At 46.5% G+C, this 20,320-nt stretch overlaps 1 protein-coding gene across 3 annotated transcripts in view; it reads left to right on the forward strand.

Annotated features, from left to right (window-relative positions):
* Positions 1 to 20,320, forward strand: part of ARHGAP24 (Rho GTPase activating protein 24) — a 297,377-nt gene that overhangs the window by 272,261 nt on the left and 4,796 nt on the right. For all 3 annotated transcript variants that reach the window (XM_056855296.1, XM_056855299.1, XM_056855298.1), the window contains 4 exons: positions 6,333 to 6,465; positions 9,321 to 9,394; positions 9,820 to 9,941; positions 15,886 to 16,957. In XM_056855296.1, the coding sequence (XP_056711274.1) occupies positions 6,333 to 6,465; positions 9,321 to 9,394; positions 9,820 to 9,941; positions 15,886 to 16,957 (1,401 nt within the window). The remainder of the gene's footprint in view (positions 1 to 6,332; positions 6,466 to 9,320; positions 9,395 to 9,819; positions 9,942 to 15,885; positions 16,958 to 20,320) is intronic.

Below are 20,320 nucleotides of genomic sequence, written 5' to 3' on the forward strand. Positions count from 1 at the left end.
TGGGAAGAGGAGGGGCTCCTACTTCCCCTCTGGGATGTCTTGACTGTAGAAACAGCACAGGCGGGGGGAGGCTGGAACCTCCCATATCCCCCCCCCACGCCATATCTCAAACTGTAGCACTTCTAAATGGAGGGGAGGGGCTGTGGCTCAGTGGTAGAGCATCTGCTTGGCATGCAGAAGGTCCCAGGGGGCAGTGGCTGCCTCAGCTTGTGAGCCTGCAATGCTCGCCAGCCCAGATTGACAGTGCAGGGTAGCTGCCTTGGCTAGCTTGCAGGCCAGATAAGAGCTCTCAAGGGGGCGAATCCGGTCCCCAGCCTGTATGTTTGACACCCCTGCTATAGGGTTTTCAAGGCATGAGGCACACAGAGGTGGGCCAGGTAAAAAGTCTGGGGGAGCTGTTGGAGCCTTCTCTGTTGAGGAAGAAACAGGTTGGTGGTGCTGTTGCCAGAAATGCCTTCTTTCACTGATACCTGGTTCACAAACTGGCTGGCTGTAGACTCAGCCAACCTGGCCATGTTGATCCATGCCACTGTTGGATTACTTCAATGTGCTATGCATGGGACTGCCCTTAAAGACAACGGAGAAACATCAGCTGCCACTGATGGCACAGACCCACATTCATGCTTCCCTGGCCAGCTCCAGGTTGGGAAACTCTTGGAGGGTAGCATCTAGGGAGGACAGGGACTTCAGAAGGGTACAATGGCATAGAGTCCAACCTCCAAAGCAGCCATTTTCTCCAGGGAATTGATCTCTGTAGTCTGGGGATCAGCTGTAATTCCAGGGGATCCCCAGGTCTGATCTGGAGGCTAGCATCCCTATGGGGTCACCACAAGTCAGCTGCGACTTGACTGATAATGTTATATGGGTTGTTCATTGCTTTTCTAAATTGTTCTTGAGTACCTCAAGCACTTGCTGGAGAGGTGGTATATAAATATTGTAAATAAATAAATGTTATCATCTGAAAGGTACAGACAGCAGCTCTCCCACAATTTCCTCTAAAAATGTGCAGTATCACTGCCCTCACAGCTAGGGTACAAAGGTGACATCTATATTAACAGATAAATGTGTTGAAAAAATACCACCTTGCAGGAATCTGGGCACACTAGGATTGGCAGCACACTGCTGGGGATGGGGAATCCCCTGCCCCTGGCCCCGCCCTCTACCACCGATCAGCTGGCTGGTAGGGGGACTCATTGGCAGGGGAGGCTGGCCTAGGCTGCTGTCACCAATGATGCTGAGATGACACTTCTAGTGTGTACTGGAAGTGACATCGTTGCATCATCAGCATCATGGCAACACTGTGGTATTTGGGCAAAAACTTTATGGTAGAAGTCATTTTTACCATAGATTCGTCCCCCCCCCCCATACCAGAGCATTGCTGCAACGCCAGCATTGTGATGACGTTCACTTCCGGTGCATGCCTCCTGCCTGCTCTGGTAAGTCCCTCCGCTCCCACCAGTTGTCAGGAGGGACCTGGCAACCTTAGGGCACACCCAAACATCCATATAAGGCCCGGTTGATAAAAATGGGAGTCCCAAGCAATCTAGGGCCTGCCACCTCCTCCCTTGGCTCCCTAAGCAATTGTGTGGGATATAACAGCTGCCAAAGCTGGCCTCACACAGATGTCCTTCCCATGTGGCCTTGCTTGCTCGCATCTCCACCTCCCAGCTGAGCAGGGTTGCCAACCTCCAGGTAGTAGCTGGAGATCTATCGACTTCCAGCCGATAGAGATCAGTTCCCCTGGAGAAAACGGCCACTTTGGCAATTGGTAGGGTTGCCAGGTTCCTCTTCGCAACTGGCGGGAGGTTTTTGCGTTGGAGCCTGAGGAGAGCAGGGTTTGGGGAGGGACTTCAATGCCATAGAGTCTAATTGCCAAAGCAGCCATTTTCTCCAGGTGAACTGATCTCTATCATCTGGAGATCAGTTTTAATAGCAGGAGATCTCCAGCTACTACCTGGAGGTTAGGAACCCTAGTAATTGGACTCTGTGGCATTGAAGTCTCTCCCCAAACCCCACCCCCCTCAGGCTCTGCCCCAAAATCTCCCGCTGGTGGTGAAGAGGGACCTGGCAACCCTACACCTGAGGCCTACACCTCGGCTTCCTTGAAATGCTGACTAGGAGACCCTAAGCTCGTTTCTGCTGTGCCGGTGCTTGGCAGCGATAGTAAAACATTAACATATTTATTTACGGCGACCTGCTGTGCCTCCGTATTTATTGTTTTGGGGGGAGAGGGAGTAACAGCGTAATTGGTCTGACAGCCACTTCCACAACGATTGTGATGCTACCGATGGGGGGGAATGCTGTCGATGCAGCAACCAGAGAGAAGGAAGTCCAGGAAGAGGGGGCTCGGATGGGGGGGAAAGGACACTAAATCTGCGCCGCCTGATTGCCAAGGAAGGGATTTGTGTCTGTTTGCACACACATAAAGCCTCTGTATTATATTCCTGGCGGTAGCTGTAGAGCTACGGCGACGAGGATCCTGTCAGACAATATAGAGAAACCATTCATTCATCTCTGTCTTTGTGCTGCCCGAGTACGACTACGCCAGCATATCTGCTCGAAGGGGAGGAGAACCTGTGAATAGTTAAAGTAGAGAGGACTAGAATTCAGGAAATCCTCAGGGCATGGACTGTTTAATTAAATTCCCTACTAATCAGCCCCCAAATAGCTGGCTTCTGCAACTTGCTAGAGTTACAGCAGGGGATTTAGGCACAGAGGATAAACAGGAGGTTATGCTGACATCCTAAAGGTTTTGAAGTGGCTTCTCTTCTTATGTAGAGCAGCGTCGGTGCATTCAACTATGCATATGTTTGTCTTAAGAGCCAGCATGTTGTAGTGGATAAGAGCGGTGGTTTGGAGCAGTGGACTCTGATCTGGAGAACCGAGTTTGATTCCCCACTCCTCCAGATGAGCGGCGGAGGCCAATCTGATGAAATTGATTTGTTTCCCCACTCCTACACATGAAGCCAGCTGGGTGACCTTGGGCTAGTCACAGCTCTCTCAGCCCCACCTGCCTCACAAGGTGTCTGTTGTGGGGAGGGGAAGGGAAGGTGATTGTAAGCCGGTTTGATTCTCCCTTAAGTGGCACAGAAAGTTGGCGTATAAAAACCAACTCTTCTTCTTCTTGAAGCCATGGCCCAGATTAAGCGCAGTTGGCCAGTTTACATAATCCTGGGGAAACAGAGAGTAGCAGCAATTAAAAAGTAGTAGAACGTTGGACATTCCATAAAATATATCCCATAAAATATAGTGGAGAAAAATCAATCGCAGTTCACAGGAGTAAACTAATTGAATTTAAAATTAGCTGAATAATGTTTGGCCTTATTAGCTGGGTTATCAGGGGAAACCTCAGTCTGGCTTAAAAGGAGATAGTTGGCAACCTTGTAACATTAAAAAAATCTATTACGGGACAAATATTTGGGTTATATTCGTACAGGTACATGATAGGTAGAACAGCCCCCCCACCCCCCATGCAGGCATTCTATGATCAGAGAGTCAAAGTAGGGGAAAGATTTGCAAATCGTTCCCTCAACTACAAAATTGTAGCTTTGGAGAGTGGCCTCTATGGCATCACATCTCTGTAGTAGTAGAAGTAGTAGTAGCAGTAGTAGTAGTAGTAGTAGTAGTAGTAGTAGAAGGAGAAGGAGGAGGAGGTTTTTTATATGCCGACTTTCTCTGCCTCTTAAGGAAGAATCAAACTGGCTTACAATCACCTTCCCTTCCCCTCCACACAACAGACACCCTGTGAGGTAGGTGGGGATGAGAGAACTCTAAGAGAGCTGTGACCAGCCCAAGGTCACCCTGCTGGTTTCATGTATAGGAGTGGGGAAACTACGGAGACAAGTAGCCCCTTACAAAGAGAGGAACGTTTGCACACATTTGCTTTCCCACTGACAGGCCCCCCTGCCAAAAAAAACCCAGAGGTGGAGGCTTATTTGCATGGATTTTTACAGGAAGCACCACCCCTTCTCAGTTCATTTTGAGCCTCACTGTTCAGGAATCACAGCCAACTTCCACACAACTAAGACGGGTGTGTGTGTCTTCAAATCAGAGGTCAAACAAGAAAGAGAGGTTTGGGGCACCAAAAAGCTTCACAGTCTGAGTGGGGAGTAAAATTACCTGAGTAGGGTTGCCCGGTCCCTCTTTGCCACCAGCGGGAGATTTTTGGGGCAGAGCCTTAGGTGGGCGGGGTTTGGGGTGGAGAGGGACTTCAATGCCATAGAGTTCAATTGCCAAAGCGGCCATTTTCTCCAGGGGAACTGATCTCTATCAGCTGGAGATCACTTGTAATAGCAGGAGATCTCCAGCTAGTACCTGGAGGTTGGCAACCCTATCCCTGAGGCAAATCCCACTTCCTTAAGTGCGTGAAGCGTTACACTCAAGCTAATCAGAGATTAGGAGTCCTGGGCACATTTGAATCCTGACACTTTGTAAATTAAGCCCTGCCCGAGGATCAGCTCCTGTCTCATTAGGGAAGCTCGCTGTCTTCCTTGACATTTGTCTTTTAAGGCCATCCCTTATAGCCTTATAGGTGGAACCTTTCATGGCTAGGAAGCATATTTCATACAGTCTCATTTTACAACACCACCATCTAGTGGTCACGCTTTGCTACCGCATGGTTTCCAAGTCTCTCCACCTGCCCGGCTCATTAAAAACAGGTTGTGGTGTGTATTAATGAATATGTTTGAATTTAGTCCAAGCTACAAACGTTTGCCAAGAAATGTGTATATAATTGGAGAACGTGGATAGAGCAGAAGTATCTTCTCTCTCCCTTGCACTAAAAGTCAGGGTCAGACAACAAAATTGGTCAACAGGAGATTCAGGGCAGACAGATAGAAAGAAATAAGTCTTCATAGAGCCAGCATGGTGTAGTGGTTAAGAGCAGTGGTTTGGAGCGGTGCACTCTGATCTGGAGAACCGGGTTTGATTCCCCACTCCTCCACAGGAGCGGCTGAGGTTAATCTGGTGAGCTGGATTTGTTTCCCCACTCCAACACATGAAGCCCTCTGGGAACCTTGGGCTAGTCACACTCTCTCAACCCCACCTACCTCACAGGTGTCTGTTGTGGGGGGGGGAAGGTGATTATAAGCTGGTTTGATTCTCCCTTAAGTGGTAGAGAAAGTCAGCATATAAAAACCAATTCCTCCTCCTCCTCCTCTTCTTCTTCTTCTTCTTCAGAAAACATATTGCTAATGTATGGAACTCACTGCCACAAGATGTGGTGAAGATTTTAGATGGTTTTATTTTTATCTATTTATTTATTTTTAGTAGCATTATTTGTGTGTGTGTGTAAAGTGCTGTCATGTCGCAGCTGACTTATGACGATCCCTTTTGGGGTTTTCATGGCAAGAGTCTAACAGAGGTGGTTTGCAAGTGCCTTCCTCTGCACAGCAACCCTGGTATTCCTTGGTGGTCTCCCATCCAAATACTAACCAGGGCTGACCCTGCTTAGCTTCTGAAATCTGACAAGATCAGGCCAGCCTGGGCCATCCAGGTTACAGCCCACCTTTCTCACTGAGAATCTGACAAACTCATAGAAGAGAATGGTTCTCTTAACTGTTGGCCACTACAGCTAAAAGAAACCTCAGTGTTCAGAGGTCGTGTGACTCTGCAGACCAGTTCTTGGAGGGCAAGCACAGCAGGGCAGCTGTTTTCATTCCCTGCTTGTGGGCTTCTAGATTCATTTAGCCGGCAGCTCTGTTAGGAGGCTGCACTAGAGAGACCCTTCGGCTTGATCCAATGGGGCTCTTATTCACTCAGAAATGGGATCTCTAAAGCCATGGAAAGAATAGCATTGTATAGGAAACTTAGGTAACATACTAAGGTTCAAGAATCCTTGGGCAGTGGGCAACCTGCATCCAGTGTTTAGCCACTTTATGAAGCATGTGGGCAAAGCCGTCATTTCAAGCAATTAGAGACTTCTCCGAGAGCCAGCGTGGTATAGTGGTTTGGAGCGGTGGACTCTAATCTGGAGAACTGGGTTTGATTCCCCGCTCCTCCACATGAGAGGTGGACTCTAATCTGGTGAACTGGGTTGGGCTAGTCACAGTTCTCTCTGAACTCTCTCAGCCTCACCTACCTCACTATGTTGTGGGGAGAGGAAGGGAAGGCGATTGTAAGCCAGTTTGAGTCTCCTTAAACGTACAGGAAATCGGGATATAAAAACCAACTCCTCCTCCTCCTCCTCCTCTTCTTCTTCTTCCTCTTCTTCTTCCTCTTCTTCTTCTTCTTCTTCCCACTTTCCTCAGCAGTATTGGCAGATTCCATCAACAGTCTTCCAGGCATCTGACTTCCTTTCCCAGCGATCACCTTCTCCATTCTTGTCCTCACAGAAACACGGATGTACACACAGTGGCGTCACTTTTGAAATTGTACCTCAGAGAGCTCCCAGAACCAGTTATCCCGTACTCCAAGTATGAAGATTTTCTTTCTTGTGCCAAACTGCTCAGCAAGGAGGAGGAAACGGTGAGTTTGCTGCCCCTGTTTCAGCTCGGGGAATTGGAGTTGTTCAGCACCACTCCACTGGCCTCTTTTGGATTTGATCGATTATATTGTTTTCTTCCTCTGCCTCTACACGCATTAACACAAGGCTTCTGTTCTTGGAGACCTAGTGCACTCCTCCGAGGTCTATGCTCCCTGAGCATCATTTCAGAAGGTAGCCATGTGGGTCTGCAGTAGAACAGCTAGATTCGTGTTCAGTAGCACCTTAGAAATCAACAGGATTATCGGGGTGTAAGCTATCAAGAGTCAAAGCCAGCATGGTGTAGTGGTTAAGAGCAGTGGTTTGGAGCGGCGGACTCTAATCTGGAGAATGGAGTTTTATTCCCCACTCCTCCACATGAACGGCGGAGGCTAATCTGGTGAACTGGATTTGTTTCCCCACTCCTACACATGAAGCCAGCTGGGTGATTTTGGGCTAGTCACGCTCTCTCAGCCCCACCAACCTCACAGGGTGTCTGTTGTGGAGAGGGGAAGGAAAGGTGGTTGTAAGCTGGTTTGATTCTCTCTTAAGTGGTAGAGAAAGTCAGCATATAAAAACAAACTCTTCTTCTTCTTCTCCTAAGCTCCCTTGGTCAGATACCCTGCCCAGAGTCTGTGCTTGCCCCCCAACCATCTCCATGGGAAATCAAGGTGATAAAGGGGAGGGGCTGTGGCTCAGTGGTAGAGCTTCTGCTTGGCATGCAGAAGGTCCCAGGTTCAATTCCCAGCATCTCCAGTTAAGGGGACTAGGCAAGTAGGTGATGGGAAAGACCTCTGCCTGGGACCTTGGAGAGCCACTGCTAGTCTGAGGAGACAACACTGACTTAGATGGACCAAGGGTCTGATTCAGTATAAGGCAGCTTCATGTGTTCATCTGTCCATAATGAGCTCAGAGTGGCTGTCACCCACCACACTGCCAGTCATGTGCACCCTCTCTCCCATCAAACTTCTGGCAAGAATAAAACACAACCCAAAAATCCAATCCTAAATATGAGGAGGGATGATTGAGTATAGAAACAAGTGTTAGATCAGATCCTCTGACTTTAATACAGTCTATCGCGATGAGAATATGAAGAGAACAAAGGAAGTCAAGGATATCTTCTTCCTTTGGGTAAGAAAAAAAGTTGGCCCTTAGGGCTGGGGTTGTCGGAAGAATGCCCCACACCAAATCACAGAGTTCAGCGTTCTAAAAGGCAAATTCCTTTATGAAAGGAAATATTTTCAACTTCTTCAGCGTTCAGAGTACAGATGAAGAACTGAGGTCCTTTTTGCTGCCATCTAGCCTTTGAAAAGGGCTAAGGTTGAAATGTGATCGGTGTTTCTTAATGAGGAGGGAAGGCAGCATGGAATAGCCTGATCTCATCAGATCTCGGAAGCCAAGCAGGGTCATCCCTGGTTGGTATTTGGATGGGAAACCACCAAGGAATACCAGAATGCAGAGGAAGGCACTGGCAAACCACCTCTGAATGTCCCTTGCCTTGAAAACCCCATAAGGGATCGCCATAAGTCGGCTGTGACTTGACAGCTCTTTGCATACACACATTTGTAATTTGTAATTTGTAATTCCTCTTTGGCATTTCCTGAAGCATCTGTTGCACATTTACAAGTTATTTTGAACTGTACAGATGTAGGTGTTAGTAACCTTTATGGGATCAAATTAAGTTTTCCAATCTATTTGAGGGCTTAAAAGATAAAGGTGCAAGCACTGTGCAAGCACTGGGTCATTACTGACCCACGGGGTGATGTTACATCCCAATGTTTACTAGGCAGACTATATTTATGGGGTGGTTTGCCATTGCCTTCCCCAGTCGCCTACACTTTACCCCCAACAAGCTAGATTTTAACTTTCCTTGATTATACCATCTTGACTATATTGTATTAATGTAGTGGCCCTAATAGCCCTGACTAGACTGATCTCATCTAGAGGTCAGAAGCTAAGCTAAGGGTTGGTACCTGGATGGGAGACCACCAAGGAAGACTGGGGCTGCTATGCAGAGGAAGCCCGCGAGAAATGGATCGATAGGTATATTCAAAAATGGAGCCCTGATACAAAGCAAGAGCTTGTAGGCAAGTTGCTAGCAGATGCTGAGCGAAATGTGTCCTTGGCGGTTGCAAAATTCTTGTCTCTGGCATTAAATGGTATTACTTTTTGAATTTTAACTTGTATTCTCATATAGTTAAAATAAGAAATTTGAAATGAAAATGTTACATATTATTTTAGTTATTTAGTTGTTAATTTCTATACTGTTTTTCTTTTTGCTTGTGACCTGTTGGTCTTTGAGCAGTAAATAAAATGGAGTGTTTTCTAGGGGGAAAATGGTATGCAGAGGAAGGCAGTGGCAAACCACGTTTGCTCCTCTCTCGCCTCAAAAACCCCTTGAGGTGAAACTTCATGAGGTTGCCATGAGTTGCTTACTGCTCAGTGGCACACTTTACATTTTTATATTGCACTAAAGAAATTTATTTGTCCATTTAAAAACAATAATTTCCACATTACACTCAGCATTTATTCCAAGCCACTTCCCTTGGCTTAACTTTTCAGGGAAATTTCCCTAGATTTTGTTTTGCTATAATGCCAACCAGGAATCCCAGAGGTGTTTGGGGAAGGGTGTATTTGGAGAGACAGATCAAGTGAATATTTTCTTTCTGTAATTGCACTGAAAACACGTTGAGCCGGCCAGCCAGCCTGAAAGTTTGTTGATACGGGTATTACAACCAGCTTGAATTCACCATGTTCAACCTGGAGGGATTTTGTTTTAAGCTCTTAGAGGCAGGGAGTTTTATTTTATAATATTTCTAATGCTGCCAATGTTTGGGCATTTTTCTTTATCTTCATTCAGGGGCTGAACGAACTAGTGAAACAAGTAAAGAGTTTGCCAGTAGTCAACTACAACCTGTTGAAGTATATTTGCAGGTAAATATCCTCACGCAGTTCTCATTGCAGGTATTTCCAACAGTGCTCACAAAGACTGAGTTATCTCAGAGACTGCACTGGGCTTAGACGGGAAAAATTCCACAGAGGATTGCATTGTGTATCTGCCCAGAATTTTATACAATAGTCCAGTGGATGAAAAGCACAGATGTTGTGAAAATCCTATTGCACTATTAGGCTCATAGGACAGCGCATGATCATGTTGACCTTGAAGGCAGGCCAAAAGGTGTGGTTACTTTCTCATTACTCTGCCCCTAGGAAGTAACGATGTTATTCTGCTCTCCCACGTGGTGCTTCTTTACATGTTACTGAAGCAGTGTGGGAATAAAATGCTTCAGCTGGAGCCCAGACCGGGATGCTTTGCCACGGTCATATTAAGGCAGTGTTCCCTTTTACCCCACTGACAGATTCCTGGATGAAGTCCAGTCCTATTCTGGTGTGAACAAAATGAGTGTGCAAAACCTTGCTACTGTGTTTGGTCCCAACATCCTGCGTCCCAAAGTGGAAGATCCTCTGACCATCATGGAAGGTAAGGAGCAGGGATTGGGGGAAAGACACATTGCAAGGTATCATCAGCCAGTCTAAGATATACATTGGAATATGAATGACAGCATTTCAGCAGAAGGTTGTACTAATTTAATAAAACAATTTATGGTACCAGTGACTGAACAATGAAACAACCGTAACAAAATATTGCAGGTATGAGAACTTTGGCAGAATGGTCCTGATCTACCTCTTTCTGCTGCACCTAATGGGGATGGGGGTATGTATAAATACAAGAAGCATCCTTCAGCAGAGGACACATGAGCATTGCAAGGAAATCCAAAGCTAGAGGATCCCTTACAGATGTCTGTCCAGCCTTTGCTGGAAAGCCCAACCACTGTCATCTAGTCCAACCCCCTGCACAATGCAGGAAATTCACAACTAACTCCCCCCCACACCCGATGACCTCTACTCCATGCCCAGCCCAGAAGATGGCCAAGGTGCCCTACCTCTCATGATCTGCCTAAGGTCACAGAATCAACATTGCTGACAGATGGCCATCTAGCCTCTGCTTAAAAACCTCCATGGAAGGAGAGCTCACCACCTGCCGAGGAAGCCTGTTCCACTGAGGAACTGCTCTGACTGTCAGAAAGTTCTTCCTAATGTCTAAACTCTTGATTTAATTTTAACCCGTTGGTTTTGGTATGACCTTCTGAACCTTATTATTATTATTTAAAGTATCTAAAGCATCTAGTTAAGTCAAACAATCCAGTTATCGAGGTTTTATTGTTGTTCCTTTCCCCTGTGGATTTATATCCCTCTCATCAAGAAATGATTTAGTTTGTTCATTAGAGAGTCAAGGAGTGTGCAAATCAAACTGTTCAAACTGTTCTCATAATTGCAAAATGGCATCTATTTCTCCATAACTCACTGAAATCCGAAAAGATGGATCAGGATGTTACTACAGTCATTCTAAGAAGTGACTGTTCAGCACAGCCCCAGTATTTAAACTGTTGCCAGGCGTAACTTGCATTTGAAGAAAAATAGCTCATGTTATTCAAATCTAACCTTAAGCATGAACTGCACACAATACTCCAGGTGCGGCCTGACCAATGCAGAGTACAGCAGAACTATGACATCTTACAATGATAGTAAAAAACATTTTCTGTTAAAACCAAAAATAAACTAGCCAACCCCAGATCTCCCACCACCTTAAAAGATGGTAGCAAAAAGAGAAATAGGGAAGGAGGTGGTCAAAAGTCTCAAAGAAATGCCTATAGTGGCATTCATGGTGAGAGCCAGTGTAGTATAGTGGTTAAGAGCGGTGGTTTGGAGCAATGGACTATGATCTGGAGAACCAGGTTTGATTCCCCACTCCTCCACATGAGTGGCGGAGGCTAATCTGGTGAACTGGATTTGTTTCCCCACTCCTACACACGAAGCCAGCTGGTTGATCTTGGGCTAGTCACACCCTCTCAGCCACACCTACCTCACAGGGTGTCTGTTGTGGGGAGGGAAAGGTGATTGTAAGCTGGTATGATTCTTACTTAAGAGGGAGAGAAAGTCAGCATATAAAAACAAACTCTTCTTCTTGAATCATAGAATCATAGAGTTGGGAGGGACCACCAGGGTCATCTAGTCCAATCCTCACACTATGTAGGGAATTCACAACTACCTCCGCACACACACCCAGTGACCCCTACTCCATGCCCAGAAGATGGCCAATGTGCCTTCCCTCTCATGATCTGCCTAAGGTTATAGAATCAGTATTGCTGACAAAACTATATAAAATTCTTCTTCTTGATTTTTAACTTTTCCAACCTTGCCACTGGAGGGATCCATGAGGACAAAAAATCACATCGCATGCACACCACATCCTGCCGCAGAAAGGAGCACAGCCATTTATCATAATGCATTTCGAACAGAGCCCCCCCCCCTCCCAACATAGGGGAGTTTGCTATGATTTATCATGTAAACAGCGGCAGCACATTCTGCATGGAGGGACCGGCTGCAGGATGTGCTATGGAGGCTGCTCCTGCTCTCCGTTCGGAGGGGTCGGTGATTGTTATATCAAATTAATTGAACAGCGCTTCTCGCTGCGATACACTTCTCCAGACTGCAAAACCTCTCTGTTTCTCAATGCAGCCGCTACGGGTGTCTGAGCCCAGCCAACCACATACCAGCCCAGCCTCGAGTAATATTGAAGTGAAACTCATAAATGGTAATTAGATCATCCATCTTCCCACTCTTTATTGTTGCTCTCCCCTACACGCACGCACCCTTGTCTGTGATCCTGAACACGCAGGCTATCATCTTTAGATATTTGGCTTTTTCTGACATCGCACCCCAACATTTATCAATATTCTGGAATCAACAGAGGATCTAGGCATGTGTCCAGGTCCAGAACGGGGGTCGCGCTGCTCTGCGTAATGTCAGACGTGCCACAAAGTTATTGTGCAAGAGGTTCACCCCAGTCTCTGCATTCAAGCCAGATCACATTGGTTGACACACCGTAAAGATGATAAAAATGCATGGAGAACTGGGCCAGAGCATATTTATAGTGCAATCCTGTGCTGAGTTACTCTAATCTAAGCCAGACTTAATGAAGAAGAAGAACAGTTTTTATATGCCAACTTTCTCTACCACTTAAGGGAGATTCAAACTGGCTTACAATCACCTTCCCTTTCCCTCCCCACAATGGACACCCTGTGAAGTAGGTGGGGCTGAGAGAGCTCTAACAGAGCCGTAACTTGCCCAAGGTCACCCAGCTGGCTTCATGTAGAGGAGTGGGGAAAACAAATCCATTCACCAGATTATCATCCTCCGCTCATGTGGAAAAGTGGGGAATCAAACCCGGGTCTCCAGATCAGAGTCCACCGCTCCAAACCACTACTCTTATCCACTACATCACGCTGTCTCTATGAAGACTTATTTCTTTCTGTCTGCCTGTCCTGAATCTAATGTTGACCAATTTTGTTGGCTGACCCTGAGTTTCAGAGTTCACAGCAGCCTCTCACAATGACAACGAAACCAAAGTGTTGGCAGACGTGAGCAAGAGATTTTCCCCTTTCCAGATTATAAAATGTGTGAAAAGATATGCAGGCGGGATCATGCCAGAAGCCACCTGTCACATCCTGCAGCATCACTCAGTGGAACAAGGGCAGTCACCTCCCCTCCCCACCCCTGATTATTGTTTCCCCTTTGATGTCAAGACTATTGAAATGAAAGCCCTTTGCTCAATGGCCACAAGATGTGTTCAAAGCAGACACAGGGTTTGACTCAATGACTGCCAGATTTAACCGCGACCCCGTGTAAAGGTGTGGCCATAATCAACCTCTTTGCTCCATTCTATAATGCTCTTGAATTAAACTGTGCGAGAAGTCAAGATCGATACCGTTTCTGAACATGCACAGAGTGCTGTTTCATTAACCACACCACACTTTCTCATGTGGGTCAAGCCAAGCATTGTCGCAAAAAAAAAAGCAAGAACAAAGTTGTTTTTTTAAAGAAGTTTTTTTCTAGGAATGTCAGAAGGTCATTTCTCCGCTGCCTAAACTGTTGTTGTACATGGTAGTGGGAAGTGCTGTCAAGTCGCAGCCGAATCATGGCGACCTCTTGGCATTTTCAAGGCAAGAGAGGAACAGAGGTGACTTTCCATTGACTGCCCCTGCATAGGATCCCTAGACTTCCTTGGTGTCTAGGCCTTTCCAAGTACTAACCGGGGCTGACACTGCTTAGCTTCTAAGATCTGATGAGATGTAAGTATCTGGGCTATCCAGGTCAGGGTTGTTGTATATACACATAAAGACATGCTTTTTTCTTTCTTTCTTTCTTTCTTTCTTTCTTTCTTTCTTTCTTTCTTTCTTTCTTTCTTTCTTTCTTTCTTTCTTTCTTTCTTTCTTTCTTTCTTTCTTTCTCTCTCTCTCTCTCTCTCTCTCTCTCTCTCTCTCTCTCTCTCTCTCTCTCTCTCTCTCTCTCTCTCTCTCTCTCTCTCTCTCTCTCTCTCTCTCTCTCTCTCTCTCTCTCTCTCTCTCTCTCGCAGTAACACAGATTCAAATATAAGCACCATTTAGATGCTTATATGCTCTTTTATACACACTGCATCCACATATTATTCTAAAGCAATTGCTTGCAATGGGATTGGCTTGGCCACCCAGGATAATCCAGTTGGGAATGATGGAGCATGGAGTAGAGTTCACTGGACGGGGAGGGGGAGGTTGTGAATTTCCTGCATTGTGCAGGGGGTTGGACTAGATGACCCTGGTGGTCCCTTCCAACTCTATGATTCTATGACGGCTAGACTGCAATATCCCAACAGTATGTGGATGTGCAAGCTGAAACATAAATGGACTTAGTGCAAGTCCGCTTGCTTGGGATCTTGTGCAACACCTCACGCTTTCCTCTCTATGTATGATAATGCCCAGAAACTAGTTGCACAAGATTTTGCACACACGGAACCGCAAACAGGGATGCAGTATGTTCGCCTTAGTGCAAGCAGCTACCATGGTCTATTTCTTGCGTTTCTGTTCGCACAAGAGGTCTAACAAGAGTTTTGCAGTGTCTCTAACTCTATGTCTCTTTCTGCACTTTAACTCATTTTCTTCCACATTATTTTTTCCCCCGCGTATGTATTTCCTGAGATTTGGTGTATGAACTGTGCTTGCTCCTAAAGCGTGCCTCCTATTTGAAGTGAGCATTGCGAGCTGCAATTTCTTCCAGCTCAGATAATCCCTCCCTTCTGCCCTGCATGCTCTCCCTTCTTCCTATCCACTCAAAAGCAGTGCTTGTGACTGTAAGAGTGGTAGCACAGAAGAGGGAGAGAAAGGTCCCTCTGCCTCTTCCCACCTTCACCCCAGCACCTTGTGTGCTGAGCCAGCATCCTGGGAAATGTAGTTCTCAAGGCACCTGAAGTTAGAATATTGGATGCCCTAAAAACTACATTTCCCAGGGCACCTAACACCTGGGTTTCAAAGCACCAGAGGTAAGGACAAACATAAGAAGGAGGAGGAGGAAAAGGAGGAGGAGTTGGTTTTTATATGCCGGCTTTCTCTACCACTTAAGAGAGAATCAAACCGGCTTAAAATTACCTTCCCCTCCCCACAACAGACACCCTGTGATGTGGGTGGGGCTGAGAGAGTGTGACTAGCCTAAGGTCACTCAGCTGGCTTCATGTGTAGGAGTGGGGAAACAAATCCAGTTCACCAGATTAGCCTCTGCCACTCATGTGGAGGAGTGGAGAATCAAACCTGGTTCTCCAGATCATAGTCTACCGCTCCAAACCACCGCTCTTAACCACGACACCACACTGGCTCTCTTCTCTTGCTACTGGAGCTCTAGAAGCAGCATCTACAGTCATGTAAACGGCTTTGATGGGTGGCTCCAAAGTTTGGAATTGGACTCAGTAAAATATGCAAGCACCGGATCATTCCTGACCTATGGGGTGACATCATATCCTGACGTTTACTAGGCAGACTCTGTTTACGGGGTGGTTTGCCATTGCCTTCCCCAGTCATCCTTACTTTACCCCCAGCAAACTGGGTATTCATTTTACCGACGTCGGAAGGATGGAAGGCTGAGTCAACCTTGAGCCGGCTACTTGAACCTCGAACTCAGATCAGGAGCAGAGCTTTGACTGCAGTACAGCAGCTTGCCTCTCTGTGCCATGGGGCTCCAAGCTATATTGTGATTGGGGAAGATTAGCTTGATTTTCTGGGTCCAATTCCATTTTGAGCCTGGAGTGGGTGGAGGTCTGCCCATCTTAGAAGAGGTATTCCATCCTGTGTAAGAGGGAAAGGGGGACACACCTTCTAAAATGAGGAATCCATTGACATATGCATGTATCGTCATTTGAACGCAGTATACTTTCTTTTCAACACTAGTGTTTTCTCATCTGCAAATTTATGCAGATTGAATCGGCCAATTGACTCATTGATTGGGTGACAACCCTAATTATCCCTACCCATTTAATTAGGCATTGTGTTGTCTTCTAGGTACCGTAGTGGTCCAGCAGTTGATGTCCATACTGATCAGCGAACATGAGCTGCTGTTTCCCAAGGATGCCGACATCCAAAGCGGGCAGGAGGTGTGTAACAACAACAACGAGATCCAAAAGAAAGTCATCATTGGTCAGCTCCAGAACAAAGAGAACAACAATACAAAGGATTCACCCGTCAGACGCTGCTCTTGGGACACACCCGAGTCTCCTCAGAGAACTATCGTGGACAACGGGTCTCCTACGGCACAGCCCGGGAGCAAGTCAAACAGCCCCAGGAACAGTGTTCACAAACTGGATGTCACCAGAAGTCCACCCCTCATGGTGAAAAAAAACCCGGCATTTAATAAAGGCAGTGGCATAGTCACCAACGGGTCCTTCAGCAGCTCTGTGGAGGGCCAAGAGAAAACGTCACCAGCTTTATCCAACGGTACCTTGCAGACCAGAAGAACCTCTTCGCTGAAAGGGCCAGTAACCAAAATGGGCACCCACAGTGTGCAGAATGGAGGCGTGCGGATGGGCATTTCCAGCACTGATGCCCACAGCAACTCTCTGAACAGCCGCAACCACAGCTGGATGCCCAATGGGTATGTGACACTGAGAGACAGCAAGCAGAAGGAGCCCATGAGCGATTCGGGCCAACACAACAGACTCTCGACTTACGATAACGTACACCAGCAGTTCTCCATGGTGAACGCCGAAGACAAGCAGAGTGTCGACAGCGCCACTTGGTCCACCTCCTCGTGTGAGATATCCCTCCCGGAACATTCCAACTCTTGCCGGTCTTCTACCACCACCTGCCCCGAACAAGACTTTTACGGGGCCAATTTTGAAGACCCCGTCTTAGACGAAGCCCAACACGAAGAGCTCTCCAACCAAGGAGATTACGAGGGCAAAGGTGACCGGAGGAGTGTCGGAGGGCGCAGCAGCCGGGCCACCAGCAGCAGCGACAACAGCGAGACGTTTGTGGTCAACAACACGAGCAACCACAGCGCTTTGCACAGCCTCGTCTCGAGCTTAAAGCAGGAAATGGCAAAGCAGAAGCTGGAGTATGAAACAAGGATAAAAAGGTAACGTTCATGGTAGGCTCTCCATTTTGGACACTCCACGACAGGTGGCCCGTTAATCTGGGCATGCTGATAGGTGAGGAATAGTGATGCCTCAGCAGTACTAGGAACCTGTTTCTGTAGTTTGGGGAGGGGGTGCAATCTTTTTGCTAGCGTGGTGTAGTGGTTAAGAGCAGTGGTTTGGAGTGGTGGAGTCTGATCTGGAGAACCAGGTTTGATTCCCCACTCCTCCACATGAGTGACAGAATAATCTGGTGAACTGGGTTGGTTTCCCCACTCCTACATATGAAGCCAGCTGGGCGACCTTGGGATAGTCACAATTCTCTCAGCCCCACCTACCTCACAGGGTGTCAGTTGTGGGGAGGAAGAAGGGAAGGTGATTGTAAGCCGGTTTGATTCTTCCTTAAGCGGGAGAGAAAGTCAGCATATAAAAACCAACTCTTCCTTTTCCTCCTCCTCCTCCTCTTTAGAATTCTAACATAAGGTGATGGACCCAATCACAAAATGGCTGCTGTGGGAGGTGAAGTCTAAGTACATGGGAGAAGTGGAGTAATTAAAAAATATATACACTGAGAAAGAAGAGTAAGAGAGCAAATAAAACCAACACTGAGGTGGCAGCTGCCACCAAAAATGTTATTTGAATGCACAGCCAATCAGATTTCCAACGGCCACTCAGAAGCTCTGCTGGGTAAGAGCCCCATCTGGTCCCACTCACTGTCTAAGAATACTTGATGGGGGTCCGTAGACAACATGACTCCCATGGGCCCCATGTTGGGGCCCCATGCTGTAGTTTAGCTTATTGGTTTAAAGAAAAGCACATACACTGCTTGTTCAGCTCACTGAGCTCTCAAGGCAGCAAAGATTAAAATATATGGTTATTCAATATTGCAGAAGCTTGGTGTCTAGATGGGCTATGCAGAGTTACTCCAGTCTGAGCCGTTTAGTTTCAGTAGACTTAGACTGGAAGAACTGCCCTGCAGGTCAATGGGTTTCAGCTCTAGGTCACCTGTTGAGAAACAGAACTGTCCAAGTCAGTTGCCTGTTCTTCTGCTTCCAACACGATCTCTTGCTTGCTACTCTCTACCTGTGTCTGCATATGCTGTATCTCAAGATGCTGCTTCTCCAGGTACGGCGATTCCCTTTGGGATCTCTGAAACCCCTTTCTGGCATCCCTCAAAATTCCTTACCTGGTGTCTCTGAATCAGTTATGCATTTTGTTTTATATGAAATCTGGTGAAAACATAAAGATTGTAGAATCATACACACGCTCCCTCCAGTAAATGTCATTACAAAGGTTTATTGGAACTCTTATTGCTTCTCTAGGAATTCCACAGGAGACACCCCAAAACATGATTCCAATAGGGCTTTAGGCAAAGTGCAACTGCAAAAAAGGTGAATGCAATTTAAGCTGTATTAACAGAAGCACAAGTCACAAGAAGTACTGGTTAGTCGGACCTCATCTGGAGCCCCTGCATCCGGTTCCAGGCACCACATTTTAAGAAAGATGTAAGCAAATCAGAACAGGTTTAGAGGAGGGCAACGAAGCTGTTCAGGCATCTGGAAAACAAATCCAATCAGGGAATTCTGACAGGACAGAGTATATTTATCAAGGTGAAAAAAAGACCAGGGGGTGGGGTGGGGGAAAGGTAAGATTGTACTTTTCAAATGCCTGAAGGATTATCACGTGGAAGAGGGCAAAGAACTGCTCTTTACTACAAATGAAGCCAATGAGACTAGATCTAAGTTACCCGAGGGCCGATTTTGGTTGAGCATCAAAAGAAACTTCCCAATGATAAAAGCTGTATGACAGTGGAACCAGTTACCTGGATGGGCTTTCCAGCAAAGGCTGAACAGACAACTGTGAGGGATGCTCTGGCTTTGAATTTCCTGCCCAGGGCAAAGAGGGTGGTACTAGCAGGCCTATAAGGCCCCCTCCAACTCTATGATTCTATGAAATGTCAAAGAAAAACCTCAGCAGTAGATGTTTCTGCCCACCCACAGTGGTGTACCTGAGGGGCCGTTCATCCTACTGCCATGGTGTGGGGTGCATTACAATTGGGGCTCTGGTCATAAACCCCATCCTTAATAGTTAGTGTCAGTGCAGTACCACACAGGAATCTCTTGCACAGCTTCAATCTAAACAGACATTGTAAGTCACTTACAGATTGGGCTTGAGAAGAAGAACATGCTGTCAAGGGACAACTGACTCATGGTGACCCCATCCACACAGTGGTCAAGGAAAGAGATGAGCAGAGGTGGCTTGCCATTGCCTTCCTCTGCATAGCAACTCCAGTGTCCCTTGGTGATCTCCTATCCAAGTACTGACCTTAGCCTACCCTACCCAGATCCTCACAAGGTATCTGTTGTGGGGAGGAGAAGGGAAGCCAGTTTGTAAGATAGTAAGCCAGTTTGATTCTTCTTAAAAAGGTAGAGAAAATCAGCTCCTAAAAACCAACTCCTCTTCTTCTGCTGCTGCTTCTGCTGCTGCTGCTTCTTCTCCTTCTCCCAAGCTCTGATGAGCCTGGGCTAAGCTGGGCTGTTAAGCCTGCTTCCTTGAGAAAGAGCTTGATTCACGAGTGAGGTGAGCCTAAGAACATTAGACAAGAGCCTTTCATTCAGATCCCAAGGAGGGAAAAAAATTAAATTATATATGCTCCAACATGAACTATTGCATTAACAATGAGTAAGAAAAAAGGTCAGAAGACATTCTGGCATTTGGCTTATCTCTCAGGGGATTATATATCCCTCATTGCCTCTCTTTTGCCACCAAGTGATCTAAAGATCTAGCTGTAAATGCAAATGAGTGCCACAAAATTTATTTCTTTTGATGCCAAGGGACGGAGTGAGAGACACTCAGAAAAGAAGATGTATTCCAGGTGCAGAAGCCGCTCTGCGGCGGCTGGCGGTTCAGATTCATAGCACGGGTTCTAATGAGCTCAGGAGACTTTTGATTCCATTATATAAAATTGCAAATAAGCCTTGGAAATGGCTTCAGCATTTCAAGGGTCTAAGTTCAATGTAAGGCAGAAGCTAGTAAAGATGTCTGATTTTTACCAGAACTCTAAAATTAAGTATTTTGCATTCATGAAACTTGAGTTTTCAGAAATATTGGCTTTGCTATTTTAGGTGTCCAAAAATGTTTCAGGAACTAATGTAAGTAATAAAAATAATGCCCCATCTATCAAAGCCCATTCTTTGCATCACTTGGTCATGCTGGACTGCCAGGCAGAGACCAGGCCAGCCAAATGGAAAGGGATAGAGGAGACCATATGTAATAAAAGTGGCAAGCAGGAAAGAACTTCTTTTGCCATTTTCTATAATGAGCAAGAGAGGCTAGCCTAGGGAGTATCTGGCATGGGGCAGTTA

The sequence above is a fragment of the Euleptes europaea genome, chromosome 9 (assembly GCF_029931775.1).
Source record: "Euleptes europaea isolate rEulEur1 chromosome 9, rEulEur1.hap1, whole genome shotgun sequence".
NCBI lineage: Eukaryota > Metazoa > Chordata > Lepidosauria > Squamata > Sphaerodactylidae > Euleptes > Euleptes europaea.